Source organism: Psammomys obesus, unplaced genomic scaffold, assembly GCF_907164565.1.
Source record: "Psammomys obesus unplaced genomic scaffold, mPsaObe1.curated_primary_1811, whole genome shotgun sequence".
Taxonomy (NCBI): domain Eukaryota; kingdom Metazoa; phylum Chordata; class Mammalia; order Rodentia; family Muridae; genus Psammomys; species Psammomys obesus.
In genome coordinates this window covers 46,061-65,740 of record NW_026596051.1, presented here as the reverse complement: position 1 = coordinate 65,740, position 19,680 = coordinate 46,061, and the positions used below count along the sequence as shown (strand labels likewise).

Below are 19,680 nucleotides of genomic sequence, written 5' to 3'. Positions count from 1 at the left end.
TCACAGAGGTACACATACACTCACAAAAACACATATGGCTTTTGTTTCATAAGTAATTAGTAAAGTACATGATACTTCTGCAAGTCATCGTGTGTAGTTATAGACAGACACATGGAAGCATGAGACTTACACCAAGGGCAAGATAACATACTCTCTTGGAGAAACTTGGGTGGCTGGTTCCATAACAGTTTCTGACAGGGAGGACGGTGGGATGTCCAAGTCCAGTTTATTCTTCTTTTAGGGGCACCAGAGCTCAAACCTAGGCACTCGTGCATGTTAAGTGTGTGCTTTAACCTTGAACTAGAGTCCCCATTAGTCTGTCTCTTCTTCCTCCCTACTCTCTGGCTCATCACTAGGCAAGTACACTCTTTGTAGAGTGCTGTGTGTCCCCAGCCCTGAGTCTCCTAAAATTTACTAAACATAGTTTACTTTCCACTGTACTTGAAAGTAGGTATTCAGAAATCTGCAGTAACTGAAAATGTGATGGATTGTATAGGATCTCCCAGAGAAAATGCCAGTTTTATGTTTGAGACTGTGGTCAAGTTTATGTGTTATATGCTCCTTTTCTTCCAACCGCTTCTTCTGGGCGAAGAAAATTACCAGACAGAATAGTTGGTAAATATCACGAGGACGGTAACCAAACACACAAATACATTAAAGGCTCCAAATTATTTCTTAAAAAATCAAGCTCCAAATTATTCTTAAAAATACGAAACGTTTTGCTGTAGTGAGGTTATTTATTGCCTGTGTTTTCTTGAAAGCAGTTAGTTTTCTTGGGTTGTATTTTTCCTTCCAGTGTCTTCTGTAACACTGGATTTGTGTGTAGGTATTGTTGAAATTTGTTTTTGTCGTTGAATATCTTGTTTTCTCCGCCTACGAGGACTGAGAGTTTTGCTGGGTACAGTAGTCTGGGCTGACATCTCTGTCCTCTTAGGGTCTGCATGATATCCGTCCAGGCTCTTCTGGATTTCATAGTTTTTGTTGAGAAGTCAGGTGTGATTCTGATGGGTTTGCCATTATATGTTACTTGGCCTTTTTCCCTTGCAGCTTTTAGTATTTTTTCTTTGTTCTGTATACTTACTGTTTTAATAATTATGTGATGGGAGGATTTTCTTTTCTGGTCTAATTTATTAGGTGTTCTGGAGGCCTCTTGTGTTCTTCTAGGCCTCTCCTTTAAGTTGGGGAAATTTTCGTCTATGATTTTGTTGAAAATATTTTCTGGGCCTTGGAGCAGGGAATCTTCTTTTTTCTTCTATTCCTGTTATTCTTAGGTTTTGTCTTTATGTGTTGTCTTGGATTTCTTGGATGGTTTGTGTCAGGAATTTTTTAGATTCATTATTTTCTTTGACGGATACATCGATTTCTTCCATTGTATCTTCTACACCTGAGATTCTTTCTTCCATCTCTTGTAGTCTGTTGGTTATGCTTACCTCTGTAGTTCCTGTTTTTTTTTTTTTAACCTAGGTTCTCCCTCTCCATGATTTCCTCCATTTGTGTTTTCTTTAATTTTTCTAATTCTATCTTCAGATCTTGAGCCGTTTTGTTGATTTCATTCATCTGTCTGACTGTATTTTTCTGTTTTTCCTTCAGTTCCTTCACCTGTTTCTTTGAACATTCCTCTGTTTCTTTTATTTCTTTCAGTGATTTAATCATTTCCCCTCTGGAAGCCACAAACTGTTTGGCTGCATCTTGCTGTCTTAAATCACACAGCCACACACCAGCTTGTGCTTCATCTTTCTACCCCTGACTTCTCGTGTTTCACTCCAAGACATTCTGATTCCTGTCCCTACTCCCACACCATTTGCAGATACATCTCTTTCATTTCCCAGCTTCTGTAAGGCAGTGAGCCACTGTAGGAGCTCTGAAAGGGGCAGGTTGTTGGGGAGGGCTGGAGACATGGCTTAGAGCTTGAGAGCAATGGCTGCTCTTCTAGAGGTCCTGAGTTCAGTTCCCAGCGACCACATAGTGGCTCACAACCGTCTAGCTAGCCTTTGGGTGGAAGCTTAGTTCCTGGTGTCTCAGCTGGGTGTGAAGCACTCTTTTTCATAGGAGTGTGTGAGGAGTTGTTTCAGGGTAACCCAATTCCGGAAGGCACCACGCTGTGTGTTTGTTTTAGTTATGTATTTTAGCCTTTTAACTGATGGTGCTTCTAAGATACCCACTCAGAAGCAGTTAGTCAGAGAATTGATGGCAATACGGAAAATCAAGTTATTCCGAGAAATTCTGTGTAAACGAAAACTGCAGACCTGGCTAGCCTGAAACTCACTGTAAGATCCAGGTTGACCACAGACTCGTGTTTGATCCTCCTCCTTCTACCTCCCAAATACTGGGATTAAGAAGAAACTGTTGGGATTACCATACCTGGCCTCTTTTCTTGTAATTGTAGATACTCTTCTTGTCTTGAAGGAATCAACTCTACCAGCAGCACCTCCTTTTGGTGGGCTTTTAAAGACAGGGACTCAGATAGTCTAGGCTGACCTGAGTGCTTAGGTGAGGGTGGCCTTGAACTTCTGATCCTCATGCCTCTACCTCCCAAGATTACAAGCCTGTGCCACTGTGCCCAGTATATTTGATGCTGGGCCCCTGGGACTTGTATGATTGGAAGGCATCCTTCAAGCTAAGCTACGTTTCCAGCCTACACTTCTTTTTTTAATGCTCCCTTCTATGAAAACCTGCTATTTAATCATTCACCTTTAGTGAGTGTCTTACTCATTCCTGAGCCTGTAGCATCACGAGTTGGGTGCCAGGAGAAGAGAACACGGGGCTTTCTGGGGTTAGGCTGGTCTTCCAGATGGTGACACGTTATCCCACAGTATATAAAAAAAGACCTTTCTTTTAGTTTTATATTCTTTGTGGGTAGAAAGGCACAGGTATTGAATTATACCCCCAGTCCTTTCTTCTTCCAGACAAGGTCTCCTTATGTAGCCTTGAACTTCGCTGGCCTTAAACTTGCAGTCCTCACACATCATCACTGCTACACTGCCGTCATGCGCTACCATGCCTCCTTCATGCTCCTAGGACATTTCTGTCTGTCTGAGTCTTTAACGGCATTGCACACACACACACACACACACACACACACACACACACACAATCTGTGAGGCATGCACACATGCTGCAATGCATATTTGAAACTCAAGGACACAGTTCAGCCTAGAGGACAGCGTTCAATTCCTAACACCCACATCATTAGCGCAGAGCTCCAGTCCCAGAGGATCTGACGTGTAGCCCACAGACATACATGCCGACAAAACACCCATACATATGAAGTCAAATAATAATAAAAACAAATTCAAAACAGTGTTTGCCAATAATTATTGGCAAACTGTCCAAAATTATTTAGTTTTGTTTTGTTTTTTAATTCTTGGAAGTTCAGATCTTATTACTTAAGGATGATGATTCATGGGTAGAGAGATCAGGACTTTGAGGTTAGCCTCAGCTATTTATTGACTCTGAGGCCATCCTGGGCTACATGAGAGACCCCTGTCCAAAAAGGATGGCAAGAGAAGGGAAAAGAAAGAATTAATTAGTTCTGCCTGTGAAAGAGCTCAGAGCCAAGTCGGCCTTACCAGCCAGTACCTTGATGGTTGTCCTTCCTCCCTGGTTGGAAGAGGGAAGACTTAGAAGACCGAGCATGTGCCAGCTGTGTATGCAGGCCAAGCTGGTGGGAGAGTCTTCCCATGACACCAAGAATTAGAGGGTGAAGGGTATACCTGAGTAAGTGAAGCTGGCCTTGTGCTCGCTGGCGGCTTTGAGTAGCAGCCATGCTGCTGCATGGCCGTTAGCACCTTCCACCCTAACTGCAGAAATGTCCACACTGAGTGAAGATGGCAAAAATGTTAGTGTGATCATCTCTGATTTCAGAATCCTAGAAAGGGGCTGGGAATCTCAGAGGCCCACAGATCAAACCAGGGGAAACACTGCTGTGTAACAGGACAGGTGGCAGCGTTGTTTGGGAAAGGGACCGTTTCTATGGACCACAGTTGGATAAATTCACATCTGCACAGAGGAACATCGCACAGCCATTGACCCTCCTGACTCTCAAGTTTGGGTTGTTTGGTTGTTTTTTGCTCTCTCTCTCTCTCTTTTCTGGTGCTAGAAATCCAATACAGAACCTTAGGCATAGTAAGTATATGCTTTTCCACTTCACTGCATAGATACACACACACTCCCTAAGACATGATTCTTTTTTAAATATTTATTCTATTTTTTTGGTACATGAGTGTTTGGCCATTTGTACGTGTGCCTGGTGCCCATGGAGGTTAGAAGACATCAGATGCCCTAGAACTGGCATTACAGATGGTGGTGAGACACCATGTGGATGCTGGGAACTGAGCTTGGGTCATCTGCAGGACCAGCAATTATTCGCAGCAGCTGAGCCATCTCTCCGGCTCCCTACCTAGCTCAAGACATAATTTTAAGAAAAACAAAATACAAGTAGCAAAAGCGATTTACAGGATTGCTTACGCTGAAACACAAACTTTCTGTGTGTATGTAAAGAAGGCACAAAAGGCTAGGGCTGCACTCACTGTGACAGTGGGAAAGGAGTGGGATAAGGGGTGGGAGAAGAACAAGGCAGGAGCCTTCTGCATTTGTGTGAATTACCTAATTCTTAGGCTGGGCAGGGGCTCAGCTGGTAGGGTGCTTGCTTAGCACATGCAAAGCCATGGGTTCCATCCCTCGCATGGCATGAACCAGGCATGGTGACCTAAAACTGTAATCCCAGTGAGCAGGAGGATATGGAAAGTCATCGTGAACTACATGGAAAGTTCAAAGCTAGCCTGGGTAACTGAGAGAGAGAGAGAGAGAGAGAGAGAGAGAGAGAGAGAGAGAGAGAATAACTAAATCTCTTTGTCTGTTTTGACAAAAATAATATAGAATAATGAGAATAACTTAAGACTTCTAATTGAAATGTTTAGGTTCTAAAATGGATGACATTTATTAGTTAAAGCCTTGATTATTTGGTCTTACCCAATTTGGAATGAGGCTGGCTGACATTTAGTCCTCGTGCTATACTTAGGAGAAAATGACCATGATAAGCAATTTAATCGTGGATAGAATTGTGAGGGGCCACCCTCTTTCAATACTGTGTTATAAAATCAGCATTCAGTGCTGCTATTAATTTGTCAATTTGAGTATTGTTACTAATTCAGAAAGCATTTAGCAGGCAGAAAATTACTTCTTTTTGCTTCGCTATATTCTTGAAATTTGTGCTGTTCTTTAATTCAGGTTTACCTTGATATAGGTAAGCCTTTACCTTTGCCTTCACTTAACCCAGATTAACGAGTTCACATTGTGTTAATGACAGAGTTTTGCAGAACTAGATGAAAGCTATGAAAAGCCAGCAAAATCACTTTGGAGTTTGTAATAAAGCTATAGGAGTAAATATAGTTGGGGATTGTTATTAGTGAGGACGTGAAGTTGATATTTGCTTTGTTGCAAAGCTTATCTTCTATGATATGAAATAAACTGCTGTCTGTCAGCAATGCACTGTATTAGATGGAGGGTTACATTATGATACATCTTGCCATTCAGTATGGGACCAAAAGCAACACATAAGAAACCATTAGAGAACAGTTAATCAGGTACTAAGTAATTGTGAATGTAGCAAGAAGAAATGACAGGAGGGAAGGCAAGAGCCATCAGTGCAGAAGCCCCCAACACTGGGGGCAGGAGGAAGAGGAGTGTGACACAGGAAGACAGCCAGGACAGTGGGGCTTAGCAGAGCTCTCGTACAGAGCAGTGGTCACTGGGAATCAGCTGTTTCTTCCGGGTGGAGAGGTACACATATGAAGACCAGGGCTAGTTACCATCAGTGATGGTTCCTGATTGGGCTAACAACAGACACCATCATGGCTGCCCCACAAGTAACCAGCCTGTGTTTCAATCCTTTAGGTGGTATTGGAATGCTATGTCAGAAAGGACTTGGTCTACACCAAAGCCAATCCGACGTTTCATCATTGGAAGGTTGATAATAGGAAGTTCGGTCTTACTTTCCAAAGTCCTGCGGATGCACGAGCCTTTGACAGGGGAGTGAGAAAAGCCATTGAAGACCTTATAGAAGGTACTGGATTTGTCACTCTGCCCTTAGTGGGACCGTGGAATGTCCCTGACTCTCTCACGCCAACAGTCTGCCGTCTGACGTCTGTGGCTTGTTGTAGGAGGGTTAGGTCATTCGATGCTAGACTTCTCGAACACCAGGTGAGCAGTTGGAGGCAGCACAGGGGAAAGGTGAGGGGTTCAGAATGAGTGGCCCTGCCGGCTGATATACTGGGAGTAGTCAAGCAGGGAGCTCTGGCTTCCACCTGGGTGGGTTTCACCCATTTCACCTGTGCTGACCGTGGAGAACAAGGGCTTTGGCTGCTCTTGAGATGATTTACTGTCATGCATGTAGCTAATCTGTAACAAGAAAGGCTCCATTAGAAAGGCCCCATTAGAGGAACACAAGCCAGAGCAGGGTAGAAGGCTCAGCAGCTTAGAGCAGTGGCTGCTTTTGCAGAGGAACCAGCTGAGGTTCCTAGCATTCCCAGCACCTAAAAGTTTTCCAGTGACCACCAGTAACCCAGGTTCCAAGAGATCGAAAGCCTACCTCTGGCCTCCATAGGCCCTGTACACATGTGGCACACAGACTTATAGCAGGCACAGCACCCATATACACACACAGTTTAACTTTAAAAGAGATTAAGCCATATATGTGATTTGAATGCATAGGTAACGAGCTGGAACTATACAGCAAGAATTATTTGCATGCAAATGTATACAAACAATAAAAAAGAGGATTCTTTTTTGTTGTTTTATTTTTAAGAACATGGGATTCTTGTACTATTTCAAGTTAATATTTAAATGTTTAAATGTATGAAATGCTGGGTGTTTGGGCACTCAGTAGGCAGAGACAGAAGGATCTCTTAAGTTTGAGGCCAGCCAGTAAGTTCCAGGACAGCCAGGAGCCAGGACTACACAGGGGGACCCTGTCCTAAGAGGGTGTAGGAAAGAGAAAGTGTAACATGTCACCTCCATGATGGCTTGGCTGGTCATCCCTGGACTGGGTTCCATTGCTGGACTCTGCAGAGGAAGCAGAGAAGGCACTCCCGTAACTTGCTCTCTGACTTCCACCATGGTACAGGCATCCTCACTCGCAAACATGCCAACACGAAATAAAACAGAGTTAAGAAAAGGAAAAGAAAAGGTGCTTTTTTTTTTTTTTTTAAATAGAGAAAGTGCTTTTAAAATATACTTAAAGTTTATCAACAGCCTCCAGTCATTACTAACAGTAATGACTTATTTTATACAGGAGAAATATTTTAAGAGGGAAAGCATTTTATTACCTGAATTTGTAATGGTGGTTAGAAGCGAAGCCGGTCTGGAGAGATGGCTCAGTGGCAAACAGCACTTACTGCTCTCCCAAGGTACCTGGGTTCAATTCCCAGCACCTACATGCTTGTTCACGACCATCTGTTACTCCACTTTTTAGGGGATCATCTTCTAGTCTCCAGAGACACCAAACACACAGTTAGTGCACAAACGCAGATGTAGACAAAACACTCCATACACACAAAAAAAATAAGTCCTTTTAAAATTTTTATTTATTTTTTAGAAATTACAGTTTATTCACTTTGTATCCCTGCTGTAGTGCCCTCCCTATCCTCTTCCAGTCCCACCCTCCCTCAGCTCCTCTCATGCCCCTTGCCAAGTCCGCTAATAGGGGAGGTCCTCCTCCCCTTCCATCTGACCCTAGACTATCAGGTCTCATCAGGACTGTCTGCATTGTCTTCCTCTGTGCCTTGGTAAGGCTGCCCCCTCCTCCTGTGCCCTCAGGGGGAGGTGATAAAGAACTAATCACTGAGTTCATGTCAGAGACAGTCCCTGTTCCCATTATTAGGGAACCCACTTAGAGACTGTGCTGCCATGGGCTACATCTGAGCAGGGAGTCTAGGTTATATCCATGCATGGTCCGTGGTTGATTTGTCACTCTCTGTAGCAATCTAGTGGGCCCAGGTTTTTTTGGCTCTGTTGGTCTCCTTGTGGAGCTCCTGTCCCCTCCAAGTCTTTTCTATCTCCCTCTTCTTCCCTGCACTCTGCCCAAAGTTTGGCTCTGAGTCTCAGCATCTGCTTTGATACCCTGCTGGGTAGAGTCTTTCAGATTCTTTCAGGGGCCCTCTAATAATAAGTCTTAAGGAAAGAGGCTAGTGAAACATTGACATCATGAACTGCTGCTTCAACCTGTTTTAACTGTTAAAAACAACACAGTTTTATCTGCTGAAAATCGAAAGGACTGTTTATGCCTGGGGCTCAGGCCCTGTGCTGGCTGTGCTTTGACCTCAGCATGGAAGAGCCTTAGGCCACAAACATTCAAATTCTTTACCTCAGCACAACTTAGTTACAAATCAGGATTCAAGGTGCAGGACCCTGAGGCATGGTAAAGCCAAAATAAGAATTGAAAGAAGTCATCACCAAAGCTGTTTCATTTGCTTAAGAAATGAGATTTAGGGAGATAGTTTAATGGATAAAGGAGTTTGCCACCAAGCTTGACAACCTGAGTCCCACATGGTAGAAAGAAAGGACTAATTCCTACAAGTTGTCCTCTAGCCACATGAATGCCATAGTGTTTTTGTTCTCTATCTCATCCTCCGCCCCCTCCTTCTGTGTACACACACACACACACACACACACACACACACACACATACACACACATATAATTTTATGTGTTTTATCAAGACTAAGTTTTTCTTTTAGATGTATCTATTGAATTGACCCAACATTACTGGCTCCTGTTAGTGGGAGAAGAAGAGGGGTGGGGAGTGCTGAATTAACCTTGAACACCCAGATCATTTCATGATGGGATTAGCCGGGTTTTCCAGCAGAAACGTTAATTTTGATCTGGAAAAGCAAAGCCAGGCCAATGGGCCTCTGGTTAGCATCTGCTTACAATGTGGTTCCCACAGTGCAGCCAGAGAGCAAGTGCAGTGCCAGAGCTAGGGGGAGCTGGTTGGTCAGGACTTCCTCATCAGTAGATAAAAAGGCGCGGGGGGGGGGGGGGGGGGCAAAATCCAGCTTCTCCTAGGCTAGGTAGGTCTTAATAAGAGATCTTTGGCTTTTCCCCTATTCTGCTGGGACCTTGAGGTCACCAAGTGCCTAGGCCTGGTGTGAGCCCTTCAGAGGAGTGGCCAGGCTCTGTTCACCTCCCAGCCTCTCATGCATATGTCAGAATAATGAGAACCACAGCAGGCAAAGTTTAGGGAGCATCACAGCTAGAGCCCAAGGAAGCAATTAAAGCACTGAATTCCTGTGTGCTTATATGCTGTGGTCAGTGGACTGAAAGAATGGGGAAAAATTTTATTAAAACACACCTGTTTGTTATTGGCTTTTTAAGTCTGGGGACAGTAGTTTGGTGGCTAAATGCCTCTGGTGTACATGAGGCCCTGGGGTCAATCCCTAGCACTTCCAAAAGGAAGGGTGTGTGTGTGGGGGGGGGAGAAATGTGTTTTTAATTGCTGTGTCTGTGGCCTAGTGGTAGAGTACCCTCCTAGCATGCACAGGTTCTGAGTTCAGTCCTCAGCACTACAGGAGGGAGGACAGCCACCCCAACACTTGACATTTCCTAAATGATTGAAGTCAGTTGTCTGCAACTTGGTTGATTTTGTCACATTCTCTTTTTTTAGGCTCAACAACTTCATCTTCCACTATCCACAACGAAGCCGAGCTCGGAGACGATGACGTTTTTACAGTAGGTTTCCTTTGTCCTTTGGTTCTTGTGTTAGGTGATGAGTGTCAGGGAAGCTGTCCACACGGACACTGCACTGTGGCATTTCAGTTGCAGCGTGGTCGCCGTCGTAGAAAAGTGTCGTCCCAGCTTCACACGTTCCGGTCTTGACGGCCTTTGCTCCTGCTTGCAGTGACTCAGCAGTGCTCAGACTCCCAAGACCATCGATGTTCAGGTCCTTAGGGCTCCTGGCACGTTCGGGGCCAGCCGCTCTGGTTTGCCCAGGACAATCCCAGGCAGACCAGATCAGTTGGCCACTGTCCTTGCAATCTTCTACAAATACCAGGGCTGAAAGGAAAGCCAAAAGGATGGATGGACAGGAGACACACACATCTACCCACCCCGAATGGCCATGTTTTCTCATACCCACAGACCCCAAGCAAGTGAGTCTATATCTGAAATGAAATGTCTGATGTTAGGTTAGGGGGAACCACTTCGGGTAATGGGATATACCTGGGGGCAAAATGGTTTCCTGTTTCCTTCTCCGAGGAAACCTCGTGCTTCTGAAGAAGCAGTTAAAGAGTGGTGCCTTGCCTGTCCACTTTTTGTGAAGCAGTAAGTGGGTGCATCTGGAAGCCTACCCAGCATCTTGACCCACAAGGAGAAAGGTGTTGTCATGACCCAGGCTGCATAGTACCAGACACCGGGATTCTCAGCACCTGTGGCTCAGTGTTGTTCGTCAACCTAAAGTAAAATAGGAAGTGAGGTTGAATGACAGTGCTTAAATGTAATAAGGCCTTGTCTACACACGACCGCACTAAGGTCTAACAGTGTCTCATATCTTCTTTAGTAATTACCCGGTTCCCCCTAGACTGCCCTTTTGTAAGCTGGTTTCTGTTGGCTTGTTTTAATTTCACATTTCAAAATATTGGGAGTAATTAATTAAACTCATTTCTGCTGGCCCTGCCACTGGCCCCGTGATCACTGGCACCTTGGCTTACACACTGAATAGTCCCAAAGAAGTGTCTTTCTTACCAATGGCCACAAACCAGAAACATACAGAAATGAGTTTGACCCACAAGAAAGCCTGAGAATGGGCAGAGGGCAGACTGGAAGGTAGTTCAATGTACACACAGGGTAAGGGGTCAGAAAACACCCCACAGTGAGGAATGGCTGAACAGGACTTCAGTGATGTTTGTACAGGGATTTGGAAAGGGATCCTTGCTAGGGAGCTCCAGGTACAAAGGCAGGAGTGAGCTGTGGAGCATCCTGGTGCAGATGCCACTGAAACATTGTGTAGTGGGGACCATGGGGCAGTGAGTCCCACCGTCGCGCTTGGAGCAGCTGGTGGGCGTGGCTCTGCACAGGCTTCCTCTAGTGCTCCGAGCCCATCCTTCCAACAGTTGGCGTTTTGCTTACATCTGTTCCTTTGTCACATTTGGGGAGACAGACAACAGCAGGGAGGTTAAAGGTGGTTTCCTGTAGAGTAAAAGCCTAATTCACAGCTGCTTCCCAGCTACTGCCAGAACTGATTTATAGACAAGGGGGAGAAGGGAAGGGGTGAGAGATGCCAGAGGCTGCTCTGTTCTTTTGTCCTTTAAGCCTCGGGGATCCTCTGGGGAAAGACCAAGAAAGGGGCCTTAACAGATCATATCCCATGTAGACCTGGCATAGGGGGTCACTTGCCTGTTTACAAACATGGTACCTCCCTTCCCCAGGAAAGGCCTGGCTTTATTCTGAGGCTGCTGACTGTAGGAAAATGGAGGAGTGATGAGGGGCTGACATGTCAGATTCCCATTCACAGACGGGCTTGCTGCAGCTAGATGTTCCGTCCCAAGACGGTGGAGGGTCTGAAGTGTGAGCCAAGGAACCGAGCAGCATCCCACGGCCTGAGCAGGCCGCTGCTTCCCCAGTGGATGCAGGGCTCTGAAAAGTGTTTTGGAACACAAATGTTTGGAACTTGGAATTCTTATCAGAAAGGGTTTAAATGCCACTGATCACCCCCTTTTCTGCTTCTTGAGAATTATGATTGTCTTCAGAGACGACCACTTGCGTTTGGGAAACCCTTAGAGCTGTAACTGGAGAAATGGAGTGTGCGTGTTTTCTGTCTCTGGAGCCAGGTGTTTTTGTAGTTCTCGATATTCTTCAGGACTCGGGCACTGTGTGGGTGCTGAACTTGTGCACTGGGGGACACCAGTTGGAATTTGTCCCCCAGTGGTTCACATGTCGGCAGCTTAGTCCCCAGTGTGGCATTGTTGAGAGTTGGTGGAACCCTGGAAGTGAGGCTTGGTAGGAAGGGTTAGACCACCCTCAGAAGAGATTAATTAGTGCTGTTCTTGTGAGAGCCTGGTTGGTTCTTTCTCCAGCCAGACAACACAACAGAGAGGTGAGCGTGAGGTGATAGGGACTTCCGGCATTGCTAAAAGTAGACTTTTCCTCCTGTCCCCTCAGTGGATGCTTCTTCTCTCTCTCCAGAGAGGCTTGTTCTCAGCTGGCTCTGCTGAAGCCACTTGTTGCGCTGTGGCAACTGGACAGTCTTGAGGAAGCCCTCATAAGCTTGGGCTACCAACACGGTAGCTCCGTAGACACAGTTAGCCGGCATGTCCTCCGGGACCTCCCCTGCAGCTCAGCCTCCAGGACCCCACAGATGCAAAGGGGTTTGGAGCCAGCAAAGAAGAGGTGGGTGCTGGTGAGAAGAGAGACTGAGGAGACTGGAGACATTCTTGGCCTTCACAGCCATCTTAACAACACCTTCCAGATTCGTTCCTGTTGCTGACTTAGCCCATTAGAACCCAGTGACTTCTTTTCAACAACAGTTGAAAACGAGGCGGGGAGAGGGGAAGCAGGGGCTCTTTCAGCGTTCTAATGCTACACCATATACAACCTTGACTTTTCCAGAAAGGAGGGATGAGTGTGAGGGAGAAGGGAAACCAAGAGAGATGGGAGAAAGAACACCCGAGTTTCAGCCACTGCGTGCCCTTTCTTCCCTCTCCTCCATCTCTGGGTTTCCAGAAGTTGGAGGAGTTCAGCGCAGAGTCTGCTGGAGCCCTGCGTCTATGTGACTGTCACCGGAGTGCAGTCATGTGCCCCAGCCCCACAGCCAACAGCCCAGATTCAGAACCACGTACTCGTGTCCCTTAATGAAATGGCGTGCTGTTTACTGCCTGTGTGACCTGAACACATCTTTGAGTATATTTTGACACATCTCTTGATTATAATACTTAATACAGTATAAATGCTTTATAAATACTTGTTAAACTATGGTTTAGAAAATTTTGACAAAAAAATATATCTACATATATTCCATATAGCTATATAGTTAATGTCGGTGTTATTTGTTTTTCTGTTTTGTTTTTTTGTTGGGATGAGGTTTCATTGTGTGCCCCTGGCTGCCTTTGATAGCCCCTGGAGATCTGCCTGTCTCTGCTGTCCGGAGTACTGGGATTAAGATGGACATTACCACACCCAGTTTTGATTGTTGTGTTGTTGTTGCTGCTGCTTTATGTAGTTGATTGAATCCATAAATGTAGAATGCATGCATTCAGAGGATGCACTGTATAGCTGCTGTTTGAGGGTTTTATTGATGTGGAAAGCAATGATGCGGTGATGGAGAGGTACCGCAGTGCCAAGGTATGCCCCTGAGGAGCTACACCACGCAACAGATCTCACATAGAGGTTTTGGCGTTGGTTATCAGTATTTACTATTGATTTATTTTTTAGTTAAACAGTGGCTATTCCTAAACTAGCTGTATACCCAAGTCACCACACAGAGACTAGGATTTATTTAATTAACCTGGAACACAATGGTGGGCAGTAGTTAATCCATCCTAAACCTCCAAGCCCTCATAGTTTCCTCCCATTATATTTGTGTTTAGTCATCTCTTAGGTCCGGTTGTCTCTCCTTGTGGTTCCAAGTCCTGTTCTGCCCATTGCTCCTCTCAGACTCCTCCCACTCACTTCCTTCTCCTCCCCTCCCGACCAGGATATCCTGCCCTATTCCCTCTGTTGCTCAGCATTGGGGCTGGTTGTTTTATTGAAATTACAGAGAACAAATGGTGGCATGTTTACACAAACTTGAGACCAGTGGTGCTTAGAATAAGCATCACAATGCAATGTCAGTTTGAAACCAGATAGTGGGGTAGAGAAATCAGCATTCGAATGAACAAGGGTAAATTGTATACATTCCACAAGAACATTATACCAACAAGGTTTATTGGGGGAAGGGAGAGGAGGGCCTAGAGAAAAAGTAGAGGCAGCAAGCAAGCCATGAGGGCAGAGAGAGGGGGTGTCAGAGAGGAAGAGAAAAGACTCCTAGAGCAGAGAGAGAGGGGGAGAAAATGCAGAGACAGAGAGAGCTGGGTGGTGGGCAGGCCCTTTTATCTGGCACACACCTGGCGCACCTGGAGGCAGCAGGTGATAACACAGTAATTGCTAGGTCCCTGAGGGCAGGCCGGTAGACTTACCTGCACAAAAACAAGCACAGCAACTCTTCTCCGGAAAAACATTTCATTGGGGGTGGCTTACAGGTTCAGAGGTTTAGTGGATTATCATCTTGGCAGGAAGCATTGTGGTATGCAGGCAGACATGGTGCCAGAGTTGCTGAGAATTCCACATCTGGATCGGCAGGCAGCAGGAAGAGAGTGAGCCCCTGGGCCTGTCTCGGACTTCTGAGCGCAAACCTCACTTCCAGTGACACACTTCCTCTAACAAGGCCACACCTTCCAGTAATGGCTGTCCCTGTGAGTCTGTGGGGGCCATTTTCATTCACACCGTAGCCACCTAATAAAGAATAGCACATTAGGAGCAGATATATGATAGGAGCTGCTCAGATAAGTGCAGAGCTATGGACAAGCCTTTAATCCCAGTGCTCAGGGAGGCAGAGACAGGTGGACTGCTGTGAGTCCAAAGTCAGCTTGGTCTACAAAGCAACTCCAGGACAACCAAGCCTACACAGAGAAACCCTGTCTTAAAAAAAGGGGGGGGGGGTCGTGCTACGGAGGATGTTATGCTCTTGAAGTCCCAAAACAGTTACTTAAGGCTGGACCACAGGAAGGCCTACCACTTTGTATTATTCATGGTTCTCTAGAGGGACACAGCTGCTGGCGTGAATATGTATCATAAAGGGGGCTGGATTTGTTAGATTGGTTCACACACTGTGGGCTGGCTAGTCCGGCAGTAGCTGCCTGCACCATACAGCGCTCAGAACTTGGAAGATGCATATTTTACCATCTGCTGCTTGAGGCCTGGAGGATGCTTGGAGGCCTCCTGGTCCTCGGTCTCCATTAGAGGGCAAAGCAGCTGGGTTTTGAGGCACGGCAGCAGCTGCAACAGAATAAATGCATGCACAAGCAAGAGATAAAGGCAGCAGGCAAGCTGAGAGTGGATGCTGGCATATTCTTTTCTCCCTTGTGTACTTAAAAGGGTACCAATAGTGTACTTGTCCTTCACAGAACTGAGAAGCCCCTCAGCTCATTCTGTGTGAGGCGTCACAGTCTACCAGAGCCCAGCAGAAAGAACTGTGTGTGTGTGTGTGTGTGTGTGTGTGTGTGTGTGTGTGTATTTCGTGGTCCTTTATTTTTCTCTCTTCACACTGGAAATACAACTTTTTCCCCCCAGCAGAATCAGCTTGTGGCTGTTTTCCCCAGACTAAAAATCTTACTCCACCCTCATACCCTGTGCTTGAACCTATAACATCCTGTTTTTTTGCAAGCATATTATGCCTTTCTGGCTGTTGCTCCTTATGACTTCTTGGGCTCCTCCTAGCCACCCAGGCGTTAAAACCAAACTTTGTTTGTCGGGGCTGGGCTTTTGAGTATTTGCAAATTGCGCTTCTTTTCGGACTCCATTCAGTAAACATCTTGAGTCTTTAAATCATCAGTTTGCGGATGCAGAATGCAGAACCCTGAAGACAGACTCTCCCCCTGTGTGACGGAAAGGGGTTATTTGGCATTTTTCTAAGAATTTGCTGTTACTCTTTGGCTCTGTTTTGAGTAACTTAATTTTTATTTTAAATTTTTGCTTTAATATTGTGTGTGATAGTAACAAGTTATATCAAATATTAGTAAGACGAATGTAATAAGATGGTAACAGAATATCCAGGCAGGTTGGGGCAAACTGTAGGTCATTCATGTGAGCTGAAGAGCTGTGTGGTCATAGTCATAGCAGCAAATCTGGAAGAGTGGGGTGGTGGCACCCAGTGTCTTCCACCAGAAGTCTGCCGGAAGGAAATCTGTGGCAGCTTTTATAAGTCACAGCAGTAGGAAAGTAACTGACAGAGAAGTTGGTACTGACCATGCTGTGTTTTGAAGAAGTGGAAGGCTGTGGGACTTTGGACTAGAGTGGCTGGATGATATAAGCAAAGCTTAATGTGCTGTCCCAGTAGGAGCCTGGAAGGCCGTGGTTCTGAAAGCAATGTGGACTGTGCAGCTTTGGAAGTTGAACTAATACACTTACGTTATGGTTTGGCCATGAGTTACGGGGCAGAGGGAGAGGACAGGAAGCAGAATAGGTTGGTTTGAATGAGATGTCCCCCTGTAAATCTCAGTTTCATACTTATTCCAAAAGGGTCGAACCAGGGCATAAAAATGACTAAAACAGAAACAAAACCTAGCAGTTTAAGTAAAAAAATCCTGCAGCTCAGCCTCTGGCATCTGGAGCTCGTGTGTGTAGTCTTCCGGCCCCAGCATGCTTGGGCAGTCCCAGTTCCCCAGCTCCGCCATTGGCAGCAAGCACAGCTTGTCCCAGCTCTACCGGCTGCCCTCCTGGCATCTTGGGTATCCTGGGGTCTCCATGGCAACTGAGGCTTTACTTTCACCTGTGGCCTCTCGAATGCTTGCCCATTCGTTGTGTTGTACTCACCAGGAAAAGGCCAGTTTCTGTGAGTTGAGGACAGTCAGGGCTTCAGAGACAAGCCCTGTCTCAAGGGGGAGGGGGAGCTTTTATTTTCACTTAATATACATCTCTGTTTGTCAAGGTGCCTGGGAGCCAAGGTCACCAATGGAGCAGCCATGGCTGGTAGGAACCAAATATATAGACCTTCCCCAGTGGCCTAGTACTGTTTTTGCATCTTAGAAAACCAACCTGTCTTCCTAAGGCCTTGCTGCCAGCCCTCTCCTCCCATTGAGCTACCTACTTCACGTTGAGACCGGCTGGTCCTTGCCATGTCTAAGATAAACTCAAGACTGGAAAACCAGGAATGTTGGCTCATACCTATAATCACAGCACTTCGGACATAGAGTCAGAAGACCAAGCCAGCCTGGAGATTGTGTGTGTGTGTGTCTGTGTGTGTCTGTGTGTGTCTGTGTGTGTGCGCGCTCACGCGCGCACATATATGTGTTTTTGGAGATATGTATATGTTGTAAGATATGATTAATATTTATTATTGGTTTATCTTCTAGTAACGCTGCTGTTAATCCTCAGCGGCTGTATAACCAATCACCACACAAAGAGACTGGGTTTTTAGTTAACCTAGAACACAATGCTGGGCAATATTTACTCCCTCCTAAACCTCCAAGCCCTCAGTTTCCTAACATTTAGATTTCCCACATTTTACTTGATTTTTGTGAAATCTTAGGTCTGGTTCATGCTTTAAGTCCTCCAAGCTCTCTCCTCCCGCTCTGCTCTCCTCGTGCTCTCCTCTCCTCGCGCTCCTCCTCCTTCTCGCCCCTTCCTGTTCTCTAGCTCCTCCCCTCTTTCCTGTCCTCTGGCTCCTCCCATTGCACAACATTGTATCTAGTTGCTTTATTTGTGTCCTGTTTACACAAGAGGGAGTATCACAATGCCATATCCAGATTGAAACCAGAGAGTTGGGGGTGGGGAAATTAGCATTTGAATTAACAAGGGTAAGGCATATACATTTTAAAAGAACATTATACCAACATGTATATATCTATGAAAACAAAATATCACTGGGACTAGAGAGCTGGCTCAAAGTTTGAAAGCACTTACTACTACTGCTAGCACCCAGCGTAGGTGGCTCACAACTACCTGTAAGCTCCAGGGATCCAGTGCCCTCTTCTGGCCTCTATGGGCACCTGCACTCATTTGCACATGATTAAAAATGAAAGAAGTGAGGTGTGGTGGCACACACCTTTTTATATTTTATTTTATTATTATTTTGTGCATATGTACATGGCTGCTTGTCTGTGTGAGTGGGGTTACAGACAGTGGAAGCTGTCTGATGTGGGTGCTGAGAACTAGGGTTTTCTGCAAAAACAAGTGTGTTTTTCTGCAGCCCTCGACGCAGCACTGGGGAGGCAGAGGCGGCCTGGGCTATATAATGACTTCCAGGCCAGCCAGGACTTCACCTGGAAACCAGACCCCTTCTCAAAAATAAGTAACAGGAATTAGAAGGTCCAAAAAGATGCCGCAGCCAGGAAACAGGTGGTGTTTGGATAGTGCGTGTTAGAGTTTGTGTGTTTTTTATTTATTTGTATGTATGTGAGTATGTGTTGCATATGCCATGACAGTCAAGGTCAGAGGACAGCCTTCAGGAGTCACTTTTCATGCTGTAGGTTCTAGGAAGTGAACCTGCTGAGCCATCTGGGGGGCCCTGTTTTGTGTGTGTGTGTGTTTGTTTTGTTTTATTTTGTTTTATTTTAATGACCTTTTCCTTCTCTCCAAACAGACAGCCACAGACAGTTCTTCTAACTCCTCTCAGAAGAGGGAACAGCATACAAGAACAATCTCCTCCCCTATGTCTTGTGAGCACCGGAGGATTTATACTCTTGACCCATACCCCATGGACCATTACCCCCCGGACCAGGTGAGCAGGAAACTTCCTTCCCTTAGAACCATAATGGTAGCTCTGCACCGGCCTTCTCCCTAGCCCAAGCCACTTCAGTTCCCCTACTTTCCCCCTCAGCCATGGTAGAAATGCTGCCAGTGGCATGGTGACATCAACTAAGCCTCACCCTGCGTATGCTCTGCTGGGCTTAATCGAAGTCACCCAGGAGGCATGCTGTGGGCATCCCTAGTTTACAGATGAGAACGTGATAGAACTAGAGGAAGGAGGTCCTAGGCAAAAATTCGGCTGGGCTCCCTCTGTGTCCCTCCCTCCAAAGGAACCTCTTGGCTATGAGAGCACAGGGCCCCCAGTCAAAGCTAAAGAATGCTGCACTTTTGGCGTGTGCTCCTGGCATGCCGGCTGCAGGCCCAGTCTTGCTCAGGGGGATGGAGCTGCAGTCTGAATTCAATAATTCAACAAATATTTACCGAACGGCTATTTTGTGAAACAGGTTCCTAAACCATGGGCCATGGACTGGTGCCTGTGTAGGTTATGTGGCTTCGAGGCTGGTTTGAAATGAAAAGAAGCAAGTACTGGCAGGGAGATTTTGTTTTGTTTTTGTTGCCATTTTAACATGGTTTTACTATGTGCTTCCTCATATTTTGACACTAAAATGTTCTCTTTTTTAACCTGGGCATTGTGACATATGCCTGGAATCCTGAATTTGGGAAGCTGAGGTAGGCCAGCCTGGGCTACATGGTGAGTTCCAGGTCAGTGTGGGCTAAAATAATAATAATAAGACCCTGGCTTTTTTTTTTTTTTTTTTTTTTTGCAGTAGTGGTTTTGCTTGCTTATATGTCTGTGTGAAGGTCTTGAGGGTCTGGGTCTGGAGTTTCAGACAGTTGTGAACTGTCATGTGGGTGCTGGGAATGGAACCCAGGTCCTCTGGAAGAGCAGCCAGTACTCTTAACCTCAGAGTCATCACTCCAGCCCCATGAGACCCTGTCTTAACAATATTTTTCAAACAAAAACAAAAACTCAACATTTTTCACATTTGTGTGTCTTATCTTTTCAGTCAGACTACAATTACAATGCAGAATAGTGAACCTTGAATGCTTTCTTTCTTTCTCTCTTTTTCTTTTCTTTCTTCTTTCTTTCTTTTTTCTCTTTCCTTCTCTTTATTTTTTCTTTCTCCTTTCTCCTTCCTTCCTTCCTTCCTTCCTTCCTTCCTTCCTTCCTTCCTTCCTTCCTTC

General features: G+C 45.7%; 1 protein-coding gene across 2 annotated transcripts in view; it reads left to right on the top strand.

Moving 5' to 3' along the window:
- The window catches only part of Spred2 (sprouty related EVH1 domain containing 2), a 94,575-nt gene that overhangs the window by 72,327 nt on the left and 2,568 nt on the right, over positions 1-19,680 (top strand). For both annotated transcript variants that reach the window (XM_055624146.1, XM_055624147.1), the window contains exons 3-5: positions 5,896-6,064; positions 9,662-9,726; positions 18,329-18,466. In XM_055624146.1, the coding sequence (XP_055480121.1) occupies positions 5,896-6,064; positions 9,662-9,726; positions 18,329-18,466 (372 nt within the window). The remainder of the gene's footprint in view (positions 1-5,895; positions 6,065-9,661; positions 9,727-18,328; positions 18,467-19,680) is intronic.